At 38.1% G+C, this 20,607-nt stretch overlaps 1 protein-coding gene across 1 annotated transcript in view; it reads right to left on the bottom strand.

Annotated features, from left to right (window-relative positions):
* Positions 1-20,607, bottom strand: part of USP32 (ubiquitin specific peptidase 32) — a 237,571-nt gene that overhangs the window by 87,376 nt on the left and 129,588 nt on the right. Inside the window, exon 6 of the mRNA XM_042781920.1 lies at positions 11,087-11,246. Within this exon, the coding sequence (XP_042637854.1) occupies positions 11,087-11,246 (160 nt within the window). The remainder of the gene's footprint in view (positions 1-11,086; positions 11,247-20,607) is intronic.

Here is a 20,607-nt window from a genome sequence, read left to right as displayed (position 1 = left end):
ATGGAAACAACCTAGGTGTCCATCAACTGAGGAATGGATAACCAAACTATGGTACATACACACAATGGAATACTATGCAATGCTAAAGAATAATGTATAATCTGCAAAAAACTACATAACGTGGATGAATTTAGAGTACATTATGCTGAGTGAAATAAGTCAATCATAGAAAGACAAATATTGTATTATGTATTAGTCTGTTATTATAAAAGTCAAGGAATGGTTTATATATGGAAGGAAATCTCCTTTGTTGGTTACCAGGTGTGGGAGGGGAGAGTAGGGAAAATTGTTAGATAGGGAGAGGTAAGTATTGATTTGGGTGAAGAGAATAGCAGTGTACCAAATGTGAGTGATCAACATGGTGGCACTGAGGAAGAGAAAGATATAGAGAGGTATATGGGAGGTGCAGATAACAAAGATGAACCCTTCTGCACATACAGTACTGCGTTGTCAGTGAAGGCAAACACGGGTAATACAGGTGTGAAGACTGGTAGGCACGCTGAACTATTAGGTATGTCTATGTAGTAGGGAGTATACCCAAGACCATGTATAGGATGGGCAGACAATGGTTACACAAGTGTATTCGTATGTTCTATAATAATTCCCAGGTGTATAGTAGAGCTGACAAGGGACAAGGTTGTAGTCACTTCTTGGTCATAGCCAGCTACCCAGAGGGACTGAGTAGTTGAACCTGTGGACCATAGTTGCAGGGGATATCAAGCTCAATTGGCATAACATACCACACAAAATATTGTTCCACCTCCTACTTTGGAGAGTAGCAACTGGGATCTTAAAAGCTTGCAAGCAGCCATCTAGGTGCAGTGAGAGTCTCTCCTCATCCAGAGCAAAGAAGAATGAAGAAAACCAAAGATTCATGGAAACAATTAGTCCTTGTGACCGGTATACCATATGCTCCTCAGCCTATACGACTAAGAGACTAGAAGAACTAGAGGGTGTCTGGCTACCACGTCAACCACTCAGAGGCGGATCTATGTAGGAGATCCTGGATAGAGAGGGAGAACCATGTAGAGCAAAACTCAAAATCATTTGGGAAAAAAAGGGTGGGGGGCATCAGGTTTGCTGGTCTGATAGAGCCTGGTGGCACCACTGAGAATATGGTTCCTAGCTGCTCTTCAGTTCTGGAATTGAACCCACACCTGTGGCTTCCAGCCAAACAACCGGCAGGCATATGAGTTGAACATTTACCTGAGGTAGCTACACTCCTTGGAGAGAACAATCATGGGAGAAAGAAGGGCTGTTTATGCACAGGGAGACAGTTCAGGGGGCAGGAACGCATGGAGGGATGGACACAGAGAAGAGGTGAACTATCAGGCGGAAGTGGGAGGGGAGCTGTTGCATTGGGGTAAATTGTAGTCAATGTCATGAGATAACGTGTGTGTGAACTGCTGTATGGAAAGTGAACTTGCTCTGTAAACTTTCACCCAAATCACAATTAAAAAAAAAAAAAAAAAAAAAGAACAACAACAACTCAGTTTATATTAGACAGAAATTTTTTTTAGGAAATTATGTCTTAGGTATTTAAATAGCAAATTATGACAGAAAATATATAATAGCCCTAGTAAAAATTTGGTTTTATCTATTAAAGCATAATAACGTGAACTCTGGCTAAAATTCTAAATTTCTTCAATTTAAATAAAAAGTAAGGTAACAATAGCTTGAATTTGCAGTTCTGAAAGATGTATGTACCGTGACAAACTATAAATTCTTGTGTAGATTATAAAAGTTAATTATTCTAACTCCGTATTAAATACCAATATATAGCCCCTCCAGTTTTCATTTGTGATTTACATAAAATGGAACAAAATGTGATTAAACATGGCAGTGTGTTCAACTTACTGTGACTTCAAATTTTACTTTATAATTGTGTGTGAAAATGTAATTAAAGGCATCTGCACTCTAACATAAATGTTACTTACAAGTGAAAAAATTGTGATTCTTTTTTGTTTCCTAGATACCTTGGCTCATTTCACAAATGTAAATGGAGTCACTGATGCTTTAAAATAATAAATATTTCCTATTTCTAAATCAGTTAATAGCATTCCCTATTTTCATCGCAGCAAGTTTCCACACTCCTGATACATTATTTTAAAGGTTAATGTACCAAATATTTTTTGAGTGGCAGAGCCTGCAAAACACATCAATAGTGAATTGTTTAGCCAGAAGCTGAGTGAGAACTTGTAGATAATAGATAAATCATAGCTATCAGAATATAAACCTGCCTGTGTCAGAATTTCTTTGAAAACTTAGCAATAATTCTGACTTTATGATAGTGCTTTCATTGTAAGGCCCACTAATAAAGGAGGTGCTTGCCTGAACTAGTAGCAATTCAGGCATCTGTAGCTAGTTTATTGTTGGTTGTTTTATTTCCATAAATTATAAAATAAAAGCAAAAAAACTGGTAAGGACAACTTTCTTCTCACACATCTGGGCATGTTAATTTTTATACTGACTTATATAGCCCTGTATCAGAAAAATTCTTGATCTAAAACCAATCGCTCTCTGGACACAGTGAGGTGAAGTCCACTGTTATTCACAAGCCAAGTAGATCACTACTATAAGAGGATGTATGTTCATTGTAAAGCACATACTCTATACTGGGCATAGGGCTGAGTGCTTTAAAAAAATGTATTATCCATTTACTCCTTAAAATCCAATAAAGTAAGCTATGTTATTATCCCTGGTTTAGAAAAGAAGAAAAAGAGTTCAGAGGTTAATCACCTACATGAATAGGCAGTAGCAGGACTAATCTGACTCTGCGTTTCTCAAAATGCAGCTCATGGCCTGTGCATATCAGAATTATGCTGGATGTCTGTTTAAATATGAGTTCTAAACCAAAAAATTCACTGTTGTCGCGTCGATTCGATTCATAGCGACCCCTCCTTGGGTTTCCGAGGCAGTATCACTACGGAAGTAGATTGCCCAACCTTCCTTCTGAGAAGTGGCTGTTGCGTTTGAACCGCTAGCCTTTTGCTTAGCAGTCAAATTCCTTAGGCACTACACCACCAGAGCTCCCATAAGAGTTCTAGGGCCCACCAAATACATTTTTGGAGAGTTAGTAACCTGCACTTCTAGTATCTTCTCCAAATAATTCTAATGCCCAAAAAAGGCTGGAAACCTACCACTATCCTATGGTGGGTTTATAGTTGATAATTTACTATTTTTGAGTACTGCTCTTACAAGAAACAATGAGATGACAAAATTCAACTAAGATGTTGACAGATAAAAATGTTACAAATCATCAAGAAAATATAAAACACAGTTATTTCTTCAGGCTTTTATAACACACCACTGACTTAATTTTTGTCCACCAGGGAAATCAATGACAGCGTTACAGAAAATAGATAAAATAATTAGCTCAGATGCATAATTCCCTTGTATTTAAAGAAAGCTAATCCTGTATGCGCTTAAACTTAATGGTAAATGATATTCTATACCTCACATCATTTAATTAACCAAACGTATTTAAACATTTTAAAACATCTTAGAGTCAACTTGAAACCTTCAGTTAAAGTTCCTTAACTTTATAACTAACTGATTTTCTCCCTAAAAACATACTGTCTTTATATAAACTTTCACATACTGTACTACAAAAAAATATTAAGCTTATTCAAACATGACAACTTTCTCTTCCATATAGGTTTAGACCCACAACCCTAAAGCAACATACATACACCTGCTGTTCATTTCTAAGGAAACTAGATGCTTAACTAAGTACTTTCAATGTAGACTATTAGTGGCTGAAAATGTTTCAATTCTGTTCAATCAAGTAATATGCACTGAGTCCACTGCTGCTAAGAAAAACTAAAAGAGAATGGGCCATGAGCCTTAAGCTCAAGGGACTTATAACTTATAGGGGAAACAAAGTCATTTCCAACCCACTCTAGATAAGGTCAAAAGCATGTTAATTGCTGTAACAAATATAAAGTGTCACAGAGTTACAAGTGGAGAAGTAATTAATTCAAATGGAAAAGCAAGAAAAGAGGAGCAAAATCTGAGATGGGCTTTGATGACAAAGGAATATTTTAACTGTCAAGAGTTGAAAGGTGGCATGCATCAGTAAATGAAGGAAGATTAGGAGCAATGGTATATGGGGTAGTTATAAAAGTTCTTTGAGTAGTCACAGAATATTGACCACTCCTCTGAAGATGAAGCAAAGAATATATATGAGGACAAATGAGTATGGAAACTTAAGTAAAGGATAGGACACTATGAGACTCAAAAGCCATGCTCAGGCTTTAAAGGACTTGGAAGAAGGATGAGGCCATCCCCTTCTCAAAGAATTGGCCAGTGAAAATTTTATGAATAGCCAGTGAAACAATGTCTGATGTATTACTGGAAAACTTCATGAATAGCCCTGAAACACTTATATAGTGCCAGAAGATAAGCCCCTCAGGTTGGAAAGCACTCCAAATACAACTGGGGGAGAGCTACCTCCTCAGAGTGGAGTCAACCTTAATGATAGGGATGGTGTAAAGCTTTTAGGACCTCCATTAGCTGATGGGGCACAATTCAAAATGGAAAGAAACAGCTGGAAACATTCATTAATAATCAGAACATGGAATGTACGAAGTATGAATATAGGAAAATTGGAAGCTGTCAAAAAAGAAATGAAATGCACAAACATCAACATCCTAGTGAGCTGGAATGGACTGGTTTTGGCCATTTTGAAGGAAGACCAGTTAATACTACCAAACTAAACCAAACCAAACCCACTGCTGTAGAGTTATATCCTCATAGCGACTCCTCCTTGGGTTTCAACCACCAGCCTTCTGGTTAGCAGTCAAATGCCTTAGGCACTACGTTACCAGAGACTACTATTCAATTTTATGCATCAATCACTAAAGCCAAAGATGAAGAAATTAAAGATTTTTGCCAACTTCTGCAGTCTGAACTTGAACAAATGTGCAATCAACATGTACTGATAATTATTGGTAATTGGAACGTGAAGATGGAAATGATGAAGAATCACTGGTACTTGGAAAATAAGGCCTTGGTGATAGAAATGATGCTGAGGATTGCATGACAGAATTTTGCAAGACTAATAACTTTTTCATTGCAAGTATCTTTTTTCAACAACATAAATGGCAGCTACACATGGACCTTGTCAGATGAAATATACAGGAATCAGATTCACTGCATCTGTGGAATGAGGTGATGGAGAAGCTCAGTATCTTCAGCTAAAACAAGGCCAGGAGCTGACTGGAACAGACCATCAATTGCTCATATTCAAGTTCAAGCTGAAGCTGAAGACAATTAAAATAAGTCCAGGAGAACAAAATTATGACCTTGATTATATCCCACTTGAATTTAGAGACCATCTGAGATTTGATACACTGAATGCCAATAACCGAAAACCAGATTTATTGTGGGATGATATCAAGAAAATCATACATAAAGAAAGAAAAAGGTTATTAAAATGACAGGAAAGGAAAAAAAACCAAAAGGGATGTCAGAAAAGACTCTGAAACTTACTCTTGAGCAGAGTGTAACTAAAACAAATGGAAGAAATGACAAGATAAAAAAGCTGAACAGATTTCAAAGAGCAGCTTGGGAAGACAAAGTCAATTATTACAATGAAATAAGCAAAGCCCTGGAGTTATAAAACCAAAAGGGAAGAACACACTTGGCATTTCTCAAGGTAAAAGAGCTAAAGAAAAAATTCAAGCCCCAAGTTGCAATATTAAAAGATTCTATGGGCAAAATATTGAATGATTCAGGTAACATCAAAAGTAGATGGAAGGAATGCACAGTCACTGTACAAAAAAGAATTGGTCAATATTCATCTGTTTCAGGAGGTGGCATATGATCAAGAACCAATGGTATTAAAGGAAGAAGTCAAAGCTGAACTGAAGGAAATAATTTTCATACAGAAATGAATTTTCTCTGTAAACTTTCACCCAAACCACAATAAAAACTTAAAAAAGAAGAAGAAGAAAAATGGACAAATCTGTCTTGGAATAAGTGCAGCCAGAATGCTCCTTGGGAAGAGAGGATGGTCAGACTTAATTTCGTGTACTTTGGCCATGTTGTCAGAAAGGACCATTCTCTGGAAAATATCATGCTTGGTAAAGTGGAGGGTCAGCAAAATAGGGGAAGACCCTTGACAAGATGAATTGACACAGTGGCTGCAACGATGGGCTCAGGTATAGCAAGAATTGTGAGGATGGCCCACAACCGGGCAGTGTTTAGTTCTGTTGTACACAGGGTCATTGTGAGTCAGAACTGACTTGATGGCACCCAACAAGAACAATGAGAAATTTAAACTTTGTTCTATAAACAATGAGCACCCACAAAGGTTTCTGAGCAGGGCAGGGTAAAGTAATTAGATAAGTAAGTAATTTTTTAAAAAAATACAAACTTAAAAAATTAACACTGCTCTTCCTTCTTTCCTGTCACTAAGAGGTTGTTGTTGTTGTTATGTGCCGTCAAGTCAAACCCGACTCATAGCGACCCCTCCTTGGGTTTCCGAGGCAGTATCACTACGGAAGTAGGATTGCCCAACCTTCCTTCCGAGGAGTGGCTGGTGGGTTTGAACCGTCAGCCTTTTGGTTAGCAGGCAAGCGACTTAGCCACTATGCTACCAGAGCTCCCATCACTAAGAGGTAGTAAAACAAATACAGAAACTATGGCTGAGTTAAGATTGATAGGATTTAGATATAAGGATTGAAAAAGGAAAAGTCAAAGGTAATCTCAAGTTGGATGACTGGAATTATAAATACTATCAAACAAGATAGAAAACAAAGGAGGAAGAATAAGTTTGCACTTTTTTTTTTTTTAATTTTATTTTGATTTGGGTGAAGATTTACAGAGTAAATTCACTTTTCATACAGCAGTTCACATATACTAACTCACTCACTGCCATGGAGTCAATTCTGACTGTGTGACCCCCACCGGGTTTCTGAGGGAGTTAATCTTTATGGAAGTAAACTGCCGTATTGTCCTTCCGTGGAGCAACTGGTGGGTTTGAACCTTCAATCTTTTAGTTAGCAGTCAAATGCCTTAGGCACTATGCCACCAGAGCTCTTTATGAGGAGATAAGTTATTAGAGTATATATCCAAGAGGAATTTGTTAAAATGAATATGTAGGTTGATAGATACTTCAGGACCAGAAAAGTTCATCTAGTTATCACCTGCACAAATATGAAGGATAAGGGATGAAATGGAAATGGCTATAATGAAGCAAAGAGAGCTATCATTCAAGAATAAAATAGAGCTAATGGCTGACCCTTAAGAAGTAACTTCAAAAGTAAACAAGAATGGGAGCAGTAAGAAAAACTCAAAAAGAAATAATAAGAAAACCAGGAAACTATAATGCTGCAAAAGGCAAAGCAGAAGAGATTGGGGAAAACTGAATGAATCAATAGTGCTAAAATGCTGCATAAAATGTTAGAAGGTGTAATGAATCTAAGAGAACATTCAAGTTTAAAAATTAGAAGGTCATTACTATTGGGAAAACAATGCATCTACATCAATATTTGCTTTATATAATTTAAGATAAAAGCATTGTAATTGTAAAATAGGAGCTCTGGTAGCATAGTGCCTAAGGCACTTGACTGCTACCAGAAGGCTGGTGGTTCAAACCCACCAGCCACTCCTCAGAAAGAAGGTTGGGCAATCTACTTCCGTAGCGATACCGCCTCAGAAACCCAAGGAGGGGTCACTATGAGTTGGGGCTGACTCGATGGCACGTAACAACAACAACAATTATAAAATACTATTAAAAATCTGAAAAACTTTCCAACTGATAGAAACCAAAGAAGAAAAGATATTTTTCAAGAAAAAAAAATGGAGTCACATGGTGGGATGACATTTTTAACATTTTGAAAATCATTTTACTGATTTATTTAAATAAGTCTATAAGCTTTAATGGGAGCTCTGGTTGTGTAGTGCCTAAGACACTTGACTGCTAACCAGAAGGCTGGCGGTTCAAATCCACCAGCCACTCCTTGGAAGGAAGATGGGGCAATCTACTTCCGTAGCGATACCACCTCAGAAACCCAAGGAGGGGTCACTATAAATTGGGTCCGACTCGATGGCACATAACAACAACAACAACATAAGCTTTAATAACACAGTGCTTTTTTTAAAAAAATAAGCAATAGATATAATTTGCAAAATATATGAGAACGAATTTAAGCAAAAAATCATTCAATGAAGAAAACCAAAGATTCATGGAAACAATTAGTCCTCATGACTGGTACACCATGCGATCCTCAGCCTATATGACTATGAGACCAGAAGAACTAGATGGTGTCTGGCTACCACTGTCAACCAGTTGAAGGGGGATCTATGTAGTAGATCCTGGATGGAGAGGGAGAACAATGTGGAACAAAACTCAAAATCATTTGGGGGAAAAAAAAGGGGTGGGGGACCAGGTTTGCTGGTCTGATAGAGCATGATGGAATCACTGAGACTATGGTCCCTAGCTGCCCTTCAGGTCTGGAATTGAACCTATACCTGTAGCTTCCAGCCAAACAAAGACAGGCATAAGAGTTGAACATGTACCCTGAGGTAGATACACTCCTTGGAGAGAACAATCTTGGGAGAAAGAGGGGCTGTTTATGCACAGGGAGACAGTTCAAGGGGCAGGAATGCATGAAGGGATGGACAGAGGGAAGAGGTAACTAACGGGAAGAAGTGGGAGGGGAGCTGTTGCATTGGGGTAAATTGTAGTCAATGTCATGAGACAACGTGTGTGTGAACTGCTGTATGGAGAGTGAATTTGCTCTGTAAACTTTCACCCAAATCACAATTAAAAAAAAAAGAAGATAAAAAAAAGTCGTTCAAGGAAAGTAGCTGGTATTAGCAGAAAAATAATTCACCATATAATCACAATGAAAGCAAAAGCTCAGTGGACTATCTATCTGACTAACAATTTAAATATTACTTTAAGTTAGGTGGAGCTTGTAGTGAGTAGAAAATGGTCCCTCTATTTCTTATGAAAAGAACAAAAGGAAAGGCTTTCTTATCTAAAATTAAGACAAGGGTACTGAAAAGGAGTAGCATCAAATTCACTATCTACTCATGTCAGAATCTATCAGTCAGATCTTGTGCTACTAATGGAATAAAAACAGGGGGTGGGGGGAGAGATAGTAAGAGTGTAATTAGTAGTCAATTCATAAGTCATTCAAAGTAATAAATATAAAAAGGACTGGACACCCAAAGTCCACAAATACTTATTTAAGATTTGGCATAGGGGCATAAGGAGACAGCTCAGGGGGCAGGAGTGCATGGGAAGGAAGGACACAGGGAAGAGGTGGCTATGGGGAGGAAGTGGGAGGAGAGCTGCTGCATTGTGGGAGATTACAGTCAATGTCATAAGACAAAGTGTATGTGAACCACTGTATGGAAGATGAATTTGCTCTGTAAACTTTCACCCAAATCACAATAAAATTAAAAAAAATAAGAAGAAGATTTAGCATCAGGGGACAAAGAAAGATGAATAATACAGATTCTCTGCCTGAAAAGATCTTAGGATTTAGGAGAGGTAACATGTTGTACAAACCAACAGAGTTTTATAAATTAATATAATACAAGGATGAAAGTCGCAAGTTCATTCAAAAGATGTACGAATAAGGAGTTAAGACAGTTCAAAAGAAGGAAAGGTGATTTCTGACAGGAGGGGAAGAAAAAGTTTCATGAAAAAAATGACATGTGATTTAACTTTTCAAGAATGACTAGGATTTAACAAGTAGAAGTGAAAGTAAGGGCACTGCAGTGCTAGGAAGCAACAGAAGTAGAGTATTTGTAGTTTTCCACAGCCATATTAAAGATGATTAGCAGAAGTTAACACTTAGGCTTGTGTAATGAGTTGAACAATGTTCCCCCAAAATAATGTCCTTCTAGAACCAAAGAATGTAACCAGTACTTGGAAATAGGGTCTTTGAAAATGTAATTAGTTAAGAATCTTGTGGTTATACCATTCTGGATTTAGGGCAGACTCTAAATCCAATGAGTTGTGTCTTTATAAGAAGAAGAGAGGACAGAGAGACACAGAGAACAAGGTCAGTGAAGATGGAGGCAGGGACAGAAGTCAAACTGCCACAAGTGAAAGAAAGAACACTATGGACAACCAGAGGCTGGAAAATGGCAAGGACGAATCCTCCCCAGAGCCTTCAGAGGGAGCACAGTCACTGTGATACTTTGATTGCAGACTTTTACTCTAGAAGTGTGAGAGGATAAATTTCTGTTGCTTTAGGCCACCATCTTTGTGGTAATTTGTTACAACCATCCTAGAAAGCTAACACAGCTTGGTTAAGGACAATTAGTGGTGTTGTTGTTGTTGTGTGCCGTCGAGTCGGACCTGACTCATAGCAACCCCTCCTTGGGTTTCCGAGGCAGTATCACTACAGAAGTAGATTGCCCAACCTTCCTTCTGAGGAGTGGCTGGTGAGTTTGAACCACCAGCCTTCTGGATAGCAGTCAAGTGCTTTAGGCACTATGCTACCAGAGCTCCCAGGACAATTAGTAGAGAGCTATATATATATTCCATAAGGAGCCTGGTGGATCAATGGTTAAGGTGGTTAAATGCTCGGCTGCAAAACAAAAGGTCAGCTGTTCAAATCTATCAGCCACTCTCCAGAAGAAAGATGTGACAATCTGCTTCCATAAAGATTACAGCTGAGGAAACCTTACAGGGCAGTTCTACTCTGTCATATAGGGTCCTGAGTCAGAACTGACTTAATTATACAACAATAGCATGTATTCCGTGGTATCCCTGGATGGTACCAATGGTTAATGTGCTTATCTGCTAAACGAGAGGTTGGAGGTTTAAGTCAACGGAGCACCATTTAGGGGGAGAGGCCTGGAGACCTACTTCTGAAAAATCAGCCATGGTAAACCCTGTGGAGCACAGTCTTCTCTGATACTGATCATGTCACCACAACTTAGAAACAATGGTAACTAGTAAATTTTTTTTTTAATGTATTCCAAGCACAAGAATTTCATTTTATTATACTTTGGAAGAAAAGAATAAATTATTTTCTCCTTTATAGGCATATTCCCATACTACTAGGCAATCACATTTTAAAAAGTAAACAGGAAACAATGAAATGTCATTACTTACAGTGTGTGACTCCAGCCAGAGTTTGGTAAAAAGTGGGAGTATCACTATCATCAGTGAGGGTAACATATACCCCTCCAGATAGTAGCCAACGAGAGAAAGTAAAAGCATCTTTGTTTAGAAGAAGCCAATTTCTAAACTTTTCATAGTTAACCTTTTCACCCTAAAATTGAAACAAGAAAACAAAAGTTTAGTCAAATTTTAAGGTAGCTTACTTAAAATCTAAACTTAAAATTTGCAACTAGTTGACATTTACTTTTCTGCTACTAGACTATCTCAATAACACCACATGGTGTATACTTAGAAATCAAATTGTTTTCAAGGATTGTACTTCAAAAACTCCTATTTGTATAAATCTATATGCTAACTGCAAATTATTTAATCAATTCATTAAATTAGCTACTCTTGTTAAGTTAGATCCTGAAATCAATAAATCATATTTTTTTCAATATTTAATAAATCTGATTTTTCACTTGCCTCACATCCACATCTCTCTTCTTCACCACTCCCCAGTCTGTCTAAATCAGCATATGGTAATCAAATCTGCATGGCCTTACAATGCTTTTTTTTTAAAAAATTTTATTTGCAATGCTTTTTAAAATTTCATTGGCAAATAAAATTTCCTGAGTAGACGGATCAGGATGCTAGAAGGCATTACTGAAAACATTTATTCATAAATTTAGAGCACAGAAAGAAGCAAGTAGACTTCTATTTCTTTGCTTTCTTTCTGAGCCTTTGTCTTGTTTAAATCTCTGGAGAAAAATCTATCCAGGGTGAAAGGAACATCACATAGACAGTTGTGCAACTCAATCTCTTTGCCTGGCAGCCAAGAGATCCGAGTTTGAGTGAGGGTTGGATGTTTCTATGAGGAAAAGAAAAAACCATCTCATAAGGAAACACAATGTAGAATGATATTCAGGAGTCTAGCAGCTCTCATGGTGATAGAAATGGAGGAGATACAAATAACGAATAACCTAAAAGAAGAATGGTAAAGAATAAGCAAAAAAGTATTAAAATATATCTTAGACAATTTCTATATTGTTTGTTGCATTGTTGTTAGGTGCCATCGAATCAGCTTTGACTCATAGTGACCAAATGCACAACAGAACAAAACACTGCTGGGTTGTGTGCCATCCTCACAATCCTTGCTATACCTGAGCCCATTGGTGCAACCACTATGTCAATCCACCTCACTGAGGGTCTTCTCCCTTTTTTACTGACCCTCCATTTTACCAAGCATGATATCCTTTTCCAGAGAATGGTTCCTTCTGACAACATGACCAAAGTAGGTGAGACGAAGGCTGGCTATTCTCGCTTCTAAGGATCATTCCAAATGCACTTCCCTCAGGACATATTTGTTCATTCTACTGGCAGACAATGGTACTTTCAATATTTTTTTTGCCAACATCACAACTCAAAAGCATCAACTCTTCTTTGGTCTTCTTATTCACTGTCCAGCTTTCATATGTATACGAGGATACTGAAAATACCATGGCTTGGGTTACGTGCACCTGAGTCTTCAAAGAGATATCTTTGCCTTTCAGCACTTCAAAGAGGTCTTTTACAGCAGATTTGCCCAATGCAATACATCGTCTGACTTCTTTTTTTTTTTTTTAATGCATTTTATTGAAATATAGTTTATGTACATTGAAATACACAAAACTAAAGTGACATGGGTCAATGTGCTTTTTGTTTTCTTTTTTGCAGTGTTCCCTCTTTCATCCTCCCACCACTGGTAACCAACAAAGAAAGTTTCCTTCCATATATGAACCTTTCCTTGACTTTTTACAATAATGAACTAATAGTATATTTGTCCTTCCGTGATTGACAGCTGCTTCCATGTGGATCCAAGTAATATGAAATCTTTGACAATTTCAATCTTTTCTCCATTTATCATGATGTTGCTTATTGGTTCAGTTGTGAGGATTTTCATTTTCTTTATGTTGAGGTGTAATCCATACTGCACTATAGTCTTTAATATTCTTCAGTAAGTGCTTCAAGTCATCTTCACATTCAGCAGCAAAGTTGTGTCATCTGTGTATCAAAGGTTGTTAATGAATCTTTCTCTAATCTTGGTGCAGTGTGTTCTTCATATAGTCCAGCTTCTTGGATTATTTGCTCAGCATACAGATTGAATAATTACAGGGAAAGGACACAACCCCAATGCATACCCTTACTGATTTTAAACCATGCAGTAGCCTCCTGCCCTGTTCAAATGACAGCCTCCTGGTCAACGTACAGGTTCCTCATGAGCATAATTAAGTGTTCTGGAATTCCCATTCTTTGCAATGTTATCTATAATTTGTTGTGATCCATAGAGTTGAATGCCGTTGCATAGTCAATAAAACACAGATAAACATCTTTCTGGTATTCTTTGTTTTCAGCCAAGATTCATCTGACATCAGCAATAATATCCCTTGTTTCTCATCATCTTCTAATCCAGCTTGCATTTCTGCAAATTCCCTGTCAATATACTGCTGCAACTGTTTTTGAATTACCTTCAGCAAGATTTTGCTTATGTGTGGTATCAATGATATTGTTCAATAATTTCCATATTCTGTTGGACCACCTTTCTTTGGAATGGGTAAAAATATGGATCTCTTCCAGTCAGTTGGCCAGGTAGCTGTCTTCCAAATTTCTTGGCATAGACGAGTGAGTGCCTCCAGTGCAGCATGCGTTCGTTGAAACATCTCAATGGGTATTCCATCAATTCCTGGAGACTTGTTTTTTTTTTGCCAATTCCTTCAGTGCAGCTTCAACTTCTTCCTTTAATACCACTGGTTCTTGATCATATGCCACTTCCTGAAATAGATGAACACTGACCAATTCTTTTGGGACACTTCCTACGATTTGTCTGGTTTTCAGTCACTGGTGTTCAATGTGTCAAATCTATTCCTCAGAAGGTCTCTAAATTCTGGTGGGATATAATCAAAGTCACATTTTTGCTCTTGTGGACTCATTTTTTTTTTTTTTAATTAGGATTTGGGTGAAGATTTACAGAGTAAATTCACTTTTCATACAGCAGTTCACATATACTTTGTCCCATGTCATTGACCAAAATTTACAATGCAGCAGCTCCCCTCCCACTTCCTCCCCATAGTTACCTCCTCCCAGTGTCCATCCCTTCATACTCTTCTGCACCCTGAGCTATCTCCCTGTGCATAAGCAGCCCTTCCTTCTCCCATGATTGTTCTCTCCAGGGCGTGTATCTACTTGAGGTAAATGTTTAACTCACATGCCTGTACTTTGTTTGGCTGGAAACCACAGTTGTGGGTTCAATTCCAGACCTGAAGGGCAGCTAGGGGCTCAGTGGTTACACCAGGCTCTATTGGACCAGCAAACCTGGTCCCCACCTTCCTTTTTTTTTTTTGCCTCAAAATGATTTTGAGTTTGTACCACATTGTTCTCCCTCTTTATGCAGGATCTCCTACATCCCTTCCAAGTGGATGGCAGTGGTAGCTGGGCACCATCTAGTTCTTCTGGTCTCATAGTTGTATAGGTTGCAGATCAGATGGTGTACCAGTCGCTAGGACTGATTGTTTCCATTAATTTTGGTTTTCTTCTTTCTTCTTGACGAGGAGAGACCCGTTGTTGCATCTAGATGGCAGCTTCCTAGCTTTTAAGGTCCCAGTCGCTACTCGCCAAAGTAGTAGGTGGAACAATGTTTTGTATAGTATGTTATGCCAATTGAGCTTGATGTCCCCTGCGACTATGGTCCCAAGCCCGCAGGATCAACTACTCGGTCCCTCTGGGTAGCTGGCTGTGACCAAGTAATGACCATAACCTTGCCCCTTGTCAGCTCTACTATACACCTGGGAATTCTGATCATTCACATGCACTTATAGGCCCATTGTCTGCCAACCCTGTATATGATCTTGGATACACTCTCCATTTAGACATACCTAATTGTTTAGCTTGTTCACCCATCTATCCGTCCCTATACCCATGTTTGCTTTCACTGACAACTCAGTACTGTATATGCAAAGGGGTTCATATTTGTTGTTTGTACTACCCATGTAACTCTCTCTGTCTCTCTCATCCTCAATGCTGCCATATTGGTCACTCACATTTGGTACATTGCCCTTCTCTTCACCCAAATCAATATTTATCTCTATCTATCTAACAGCATTCCCTCCCCTCCCCTCCCACCCCTGGTAACCAACAAAGAAAATGTTGTGGACTCATTTTAACTGTCTTCCACTTCAACTTGAACTTGCATATAAGCAATTGATGGTTTGTTCCACAGTCAGCTCCTGGCCTTGTTTTAGCTGAAGATATTGAGCTTCTCCATGGCCTCTTTCCACAGATGCATCCGATCTGATTCCTGCATGTTCCATCTGGCAAGGTCCACATTTACAGCTGTCATTTTATGTTGTTGAAAAAAAGGTATTTGCAATGAATAAGCTGTTGGTCTTACAAAATTCTATCATGTAATCTCTGTTGTCATTTCTATCACCAAGGCCATATTTTCCAACTACCGATGATTGTTCTTTGTTTCCAGCTTTTATATTCTAATCACCAACAATTATCAATACAACTTGACTGTACGTTTGTTCGATATCAGATTGCAGAAGTTGGTAAAAATCTTCAATTTCTTCATCTTTGGCTTTAGTGGTTGGTATGTAAATTTGAATAATAGTAGTATTAACTGGTCTTCCTTGTAGGATATTAACCTATCATTGACAGTACTATATTTTAGGACAGATCTCAAAATGTTCTTTGTGACAATTAATGTCACTCCATTCTTCTTTAATTTTGTCATTCCCAGCATAGTAGATCATACGGTTGTCTGATTCAAAATGGCCAAAGCCAGTCCTTTTCAGCAAACTAATACCTATGATATCTATCTTTATGCATCCATTTCCTTTTTGACAACTTCCTGTTTTCCTAGATTCATACTTTGTACATTCCATATTCTGACTATTAATGGATGTTTGTAGCTGTTTCTTCCCATTTTGAGTTGTGCCACATCAGCAAATAGAGATCTTGAAAGCTTTACTCCATCCGTATCATTAAGGCCGACTCCATTCTGAGGAGGCAGCTTTTTCCCCAAGTGTATTTTGAATCTTTCGACTTGAGGGGCTCATCCTCCAGCATTGTATCAGACAATGTTTCAGGGCTACTCATAAAGTTTTCCAGTAATATATCTGACATTGTTTCAATGCTTTTCATAAGGTTTTCACTGACCATTTTTTTTGAGAAGTGGATGGCCCCTTCTTTCTTCCGAGTCTGTCTTAGTATGGATGCTCCACTGGAAGCTGTCCACCATTGGTGACCCTGCTGGTATTTGAAACGCCAGTGGCAAAGCCTCCAGACTCACAGCAAAACACAAGCTACCACAGTATGACAAATGACAGGCAAGTGGGTGCTATATTGTTCAGTAGCAGTCTATTCAGTATCAGCAATATGCTTAGCCTGGCAGTTTCAGAACATTTAACATCAGTGCAATCCAAACACTGAGACAAGATTGCCCATCTTGTTTTTCTCAGTGGAAAAACGGCATTCAGATTTGCCGCAGTGACATATGAGGACACTGCCAACATGTTTAGAGATTAGGGATCACACTCATATTCTTTCTCTACCTCACAATTAGTCCAAAAAGAGGACTGTTGTTGTTGTTGTTGTTATGTACCGTCGAGTTGGACCCGACTCATAGTGACCCTTCCTTGGGTTTCTGAGGCAGTTATCATTACAGAAATAGATCGCCCCATCTTCCTTCTGAGGAGTGGCTGGTGGGTTTGAACTGCCAGCCTTCTGGGTGGCAGTCAAGTGTTTTAGGCACTATGCTACCAGAGCTCCCAAAAAGAGGATTAGTAGCATAAATTCCACAAGTTACACAATTTTACATGCTAACATCTCTGACATTGGGATAAGTACAATACAACTTATGGCTCAAGGCCAGTAAGGGAAATACCTACAAATCTGTGATGAACACAACCTCACAGCCACCTGAGTACTGCGTCGGTTTACTGCAGGGTCACCTGTGGATCTGCTTCTGAATTTTTTAGTTTTTAGTCACATGGGCCTATCTTTTCACATTCCTACTTATTTTTGACTGAATGCTGGAGTCTGTGTAAAGAACAAAAGAAACTGTAGCGGCTCCAGATGTTACCATTTTCCAGAGGTTCCCTCTGACATCTGGCAGAACAGTTAGACTGGGGGTGGGGACAATTACCTTATTTCAAACAGGTTGGTATTGAAGTTTTAATAAAACTCATACTTCTAGTTTGTTCCCTTCAAATTGAGGGTGTGGTAGGTCCTTATCTCCTCAGCACTGAGAGACTAAGGAATTTTGATCTGATTTTCAGAGGTTAAGATTTTTAACCTCTTGTACTGTGCAGTTTCAGAAATGTCTTGATAAAAGGGCCATGTGCCTGAGGTCATTCAAGCCTCTAGTTGTGTCACTCTAAACCTAAAAAACTGTCAAAAACTCTGCTGGTTTCTTCCAACAGTGACCCAAACCAGGAGTCAACCCTGGATTCTTACCCTCTAGCCACACCGAAATCATTGAAATGTCCCTAAGGAATGCAGCTGCAGCTCATCAGTACCAGTTCACCGTCCTTTTCATACACCAGACGCACTGCTGACAAGTTGATTCCGACTCACAGTGGCCAAATAGGACAGAGTAGAACTGCCTCATTGAGTTTCCATGGCTATAATCTTTATGGAAGCCAATTACCACATCCTTCTCCTGTGCAGCTGCTGGTGGGTTTGAACCATTGACTTTTTGGTTAGCAGCTGAGCACTTTAACCTCTGTGCTACCAGGGATCCTTCCCTTATCCTATTCAAAAAACCAAACTCACTGCTATGGAGTCGATTCTGACTCATGGCGAGCCCTGCTCAGTTTCCAAGGCTATAAATCTTTACGGAAGCAAACTGCCTTATCTTTCTTTCACGGAGTGGCTGGTAGGTTTGAACCACTGACCTTCTGGTTAGCAGCTAAATGCCTTATTCACTACACTACCAGAGCTCCTTCACTTATCAAATAGTACCACCAAAAACTGAGAAGAATTATACCCTTTAAAATTTGATTGCTTCATTTAGGTATGGTTTATGTGTAGTAATATTTGCAAGATATAAATGTACAATTCAAAGACTTTTAATAAATTTGCCAAGTTATGGAAGCATTACTATAAGTGTCTTTAAAACATTTCTGTCAGCCTAAAAAGATTCCTTACACCTATTTGCAGTCGATGCTCCTTCTCACCCCTAGATCCAGGCAACACTAACTGGTTTTGTGTCTTTAGAAATTTGCTTTTTCTGGGTACTTCATAAAAATGAAAGCATACATTATATAATTTTTTCACTTAGCATAATGATTTTAGGTTCAACCATATTGTAGCAAGTATCAATACTTTTGTTCCTTTTTATGGTTGAACAGTATTCATTGCATTGAATATACCACATTTTGTTTATCTACCAAACAAAACCAAACTCACTGTCGTCAAGTCAACTCCAACTCATAGTGACCCTTCTTTGGGTTTCCAAGGCGCTATCTCTATGGAAGCAGATCGCCCAGTCTTCCTTCCAAGGAGTGGATGGTGGGTTTGAACCACTAGCCTTCTGGTTAGCAGTCAAATGCCTTAGGCACTACACCACCAGAGCTCACCCATTAATGGATATTTAGATTTTCTGGCTATTATGAGTAATACTATGAACATTCACGTGTAAGTCTGTGTGTGGACATGTTTTCATGTCTCTGTAGTAGACATTTAAGAGTGTAATCACTAGGTCATATGGTAAGTTTAGGTTTAACTTTTTAAGAAATGACCAGTCCTTTATCAAATATGTGTTTTGCAAACATTTTCTCACAGGCTGTGATTAGTCTTCATTTTCTTACTAAATTCTTACAACGACCAGATGTTTTGAACTTTGATAAAGTCCAACTGATCAGTTTTTAATGTTTTTTCTTTTATTGCTTGTGCTAAGAAATCTTTGGTAAACCGAAAGTCACAAAGATTTTTGTTTTACTTTATAAACTTTATAGTAGTAGGTTTTACATATAGATCTATAATACATTTTGAATAATTTTTATATATGGTATGTGATACAGGTCAAGGTCCACTCTTCTGTATATACATGTTCTAGCACTATCTGGAGCTCTGGTAGCATAGTGCCTAAGGCACTTGACTGCTCACCAGAAGGCTGGTGGTTCAAACCCACCAGCCACTCCTCGGAAGGAAGGTTGGGCAATCCTACTTCCGTAGTGATACTGCCTCAGAAACCCAAGGAGGGGTCGCTATGAGTCGGGGCCGACTCGATGGCAAACAACAACAACAACAGCACTATCTGTTGAAAAGACTATAGTTTCTCATTAAATAACACTTGGCACCTTTGTAAAAAATGAATTGACCATATGAATGAGTCTATTTCTGTACTATCTGATTTTCTCCTATCAATCCATCTGTCTATCTTTTCCCTAATATCACAGTCTTGATTATTGAAGCTTTATAAAAAGTATTGATATCAAGTTGTGCAAGTTCTTTAATTCCATCCTTTTTGTTTTTAACAATTTTTTTTTGTTGTTGTTGTTATTGTTGTTGTTGTTATAGCTATTCTATATCCTATGCTTTCCTATTTCAATTTTAAAATCAGTTTGTTAAATCATTTTCTGGTGAGGATGGTACAGGACTGGCTGATGCATAGGGTCATCATGAGTTTGAATCAACTTGACAGCACCTAACAACAAGATATCATTTTGGGAAGAACTGACATCTTAACATTAAATAACAATAGTAACGCTGAGACTACCTTTTCCAAACTTGAAAAAAATTAAATACATATACATGTATGTATGTATATATGTTTGCAGATATGTTAAAATTTTAGGAATTAAAACTTGGCTATTATGAGAGTAAAATATCTTTATACAACACAGTATGAAACAAATCACATTCTCTTTCTAAAGTTTATGAAATGGTCACAGATTTTTAGTAAATACCAAAGTCTTATAAATGATCTCAATATTTTATATTTTAAAATACTTCAATATAAGAAACATTATTACGTATCATACAAATATATGTAACATATATAGTTTTGCATAGGATTTCAAACCAGTTCACTACAGTTCAACCCTTGCTGAGAATTTGCCTTTTCACCCCAGATATGTGGAATGAATCAGAAATCTATATTTTAAGAAGATCCCTATAATAACCTGGATCCTGCCAACAACCAGTGAACTTGGAAGAAGACTTTCAACCTCAGAGAAAAGATCAAACACCCAGACTGTATCTGGACTGAAATCTCATGTGACCTTGAGTAGAGAATTCAGTTGAACCCTGCCTGAACTCCTGACCCATGGAAACTGTGAGATAATAAATAATAAATGTATGCTGCACTGAACCATTTAGTTCATGGTAATTTACACACTAACTTAGGAAATGAATACAGATGGCCTGTAGTAATATATATATATTTATATATATATTTATATGTTGTTGTTGTTGTTTGCCGTCGAGTCGGCCCCGACTCATAGCGACCCCTCCTTGGGTTTCCGAGGCAGTATCACTACGGAAGTAGG

This window comes from Orycteropus afer, unplaced genomic scaffold (genome assembly GCF_000298275.1).
Source record: "Orycteropus afer afer isolate SDZICR_OR568_19922 unplaced genomic scaffold, OryAfe1.0 scaffold00196, whole genome shotgun sequence".
NCBI lineage: Eukaryota > Metazoa > Chordata > Mammalia > Tubulidentata > Orycteropodidae > Orycteropus > Orycteropus afer.
The sequence above is the reverse complement of the archived record's forward strand: the minus strand, read 5'-3'. Positions and strand labels throughout refer to the sequence as shown.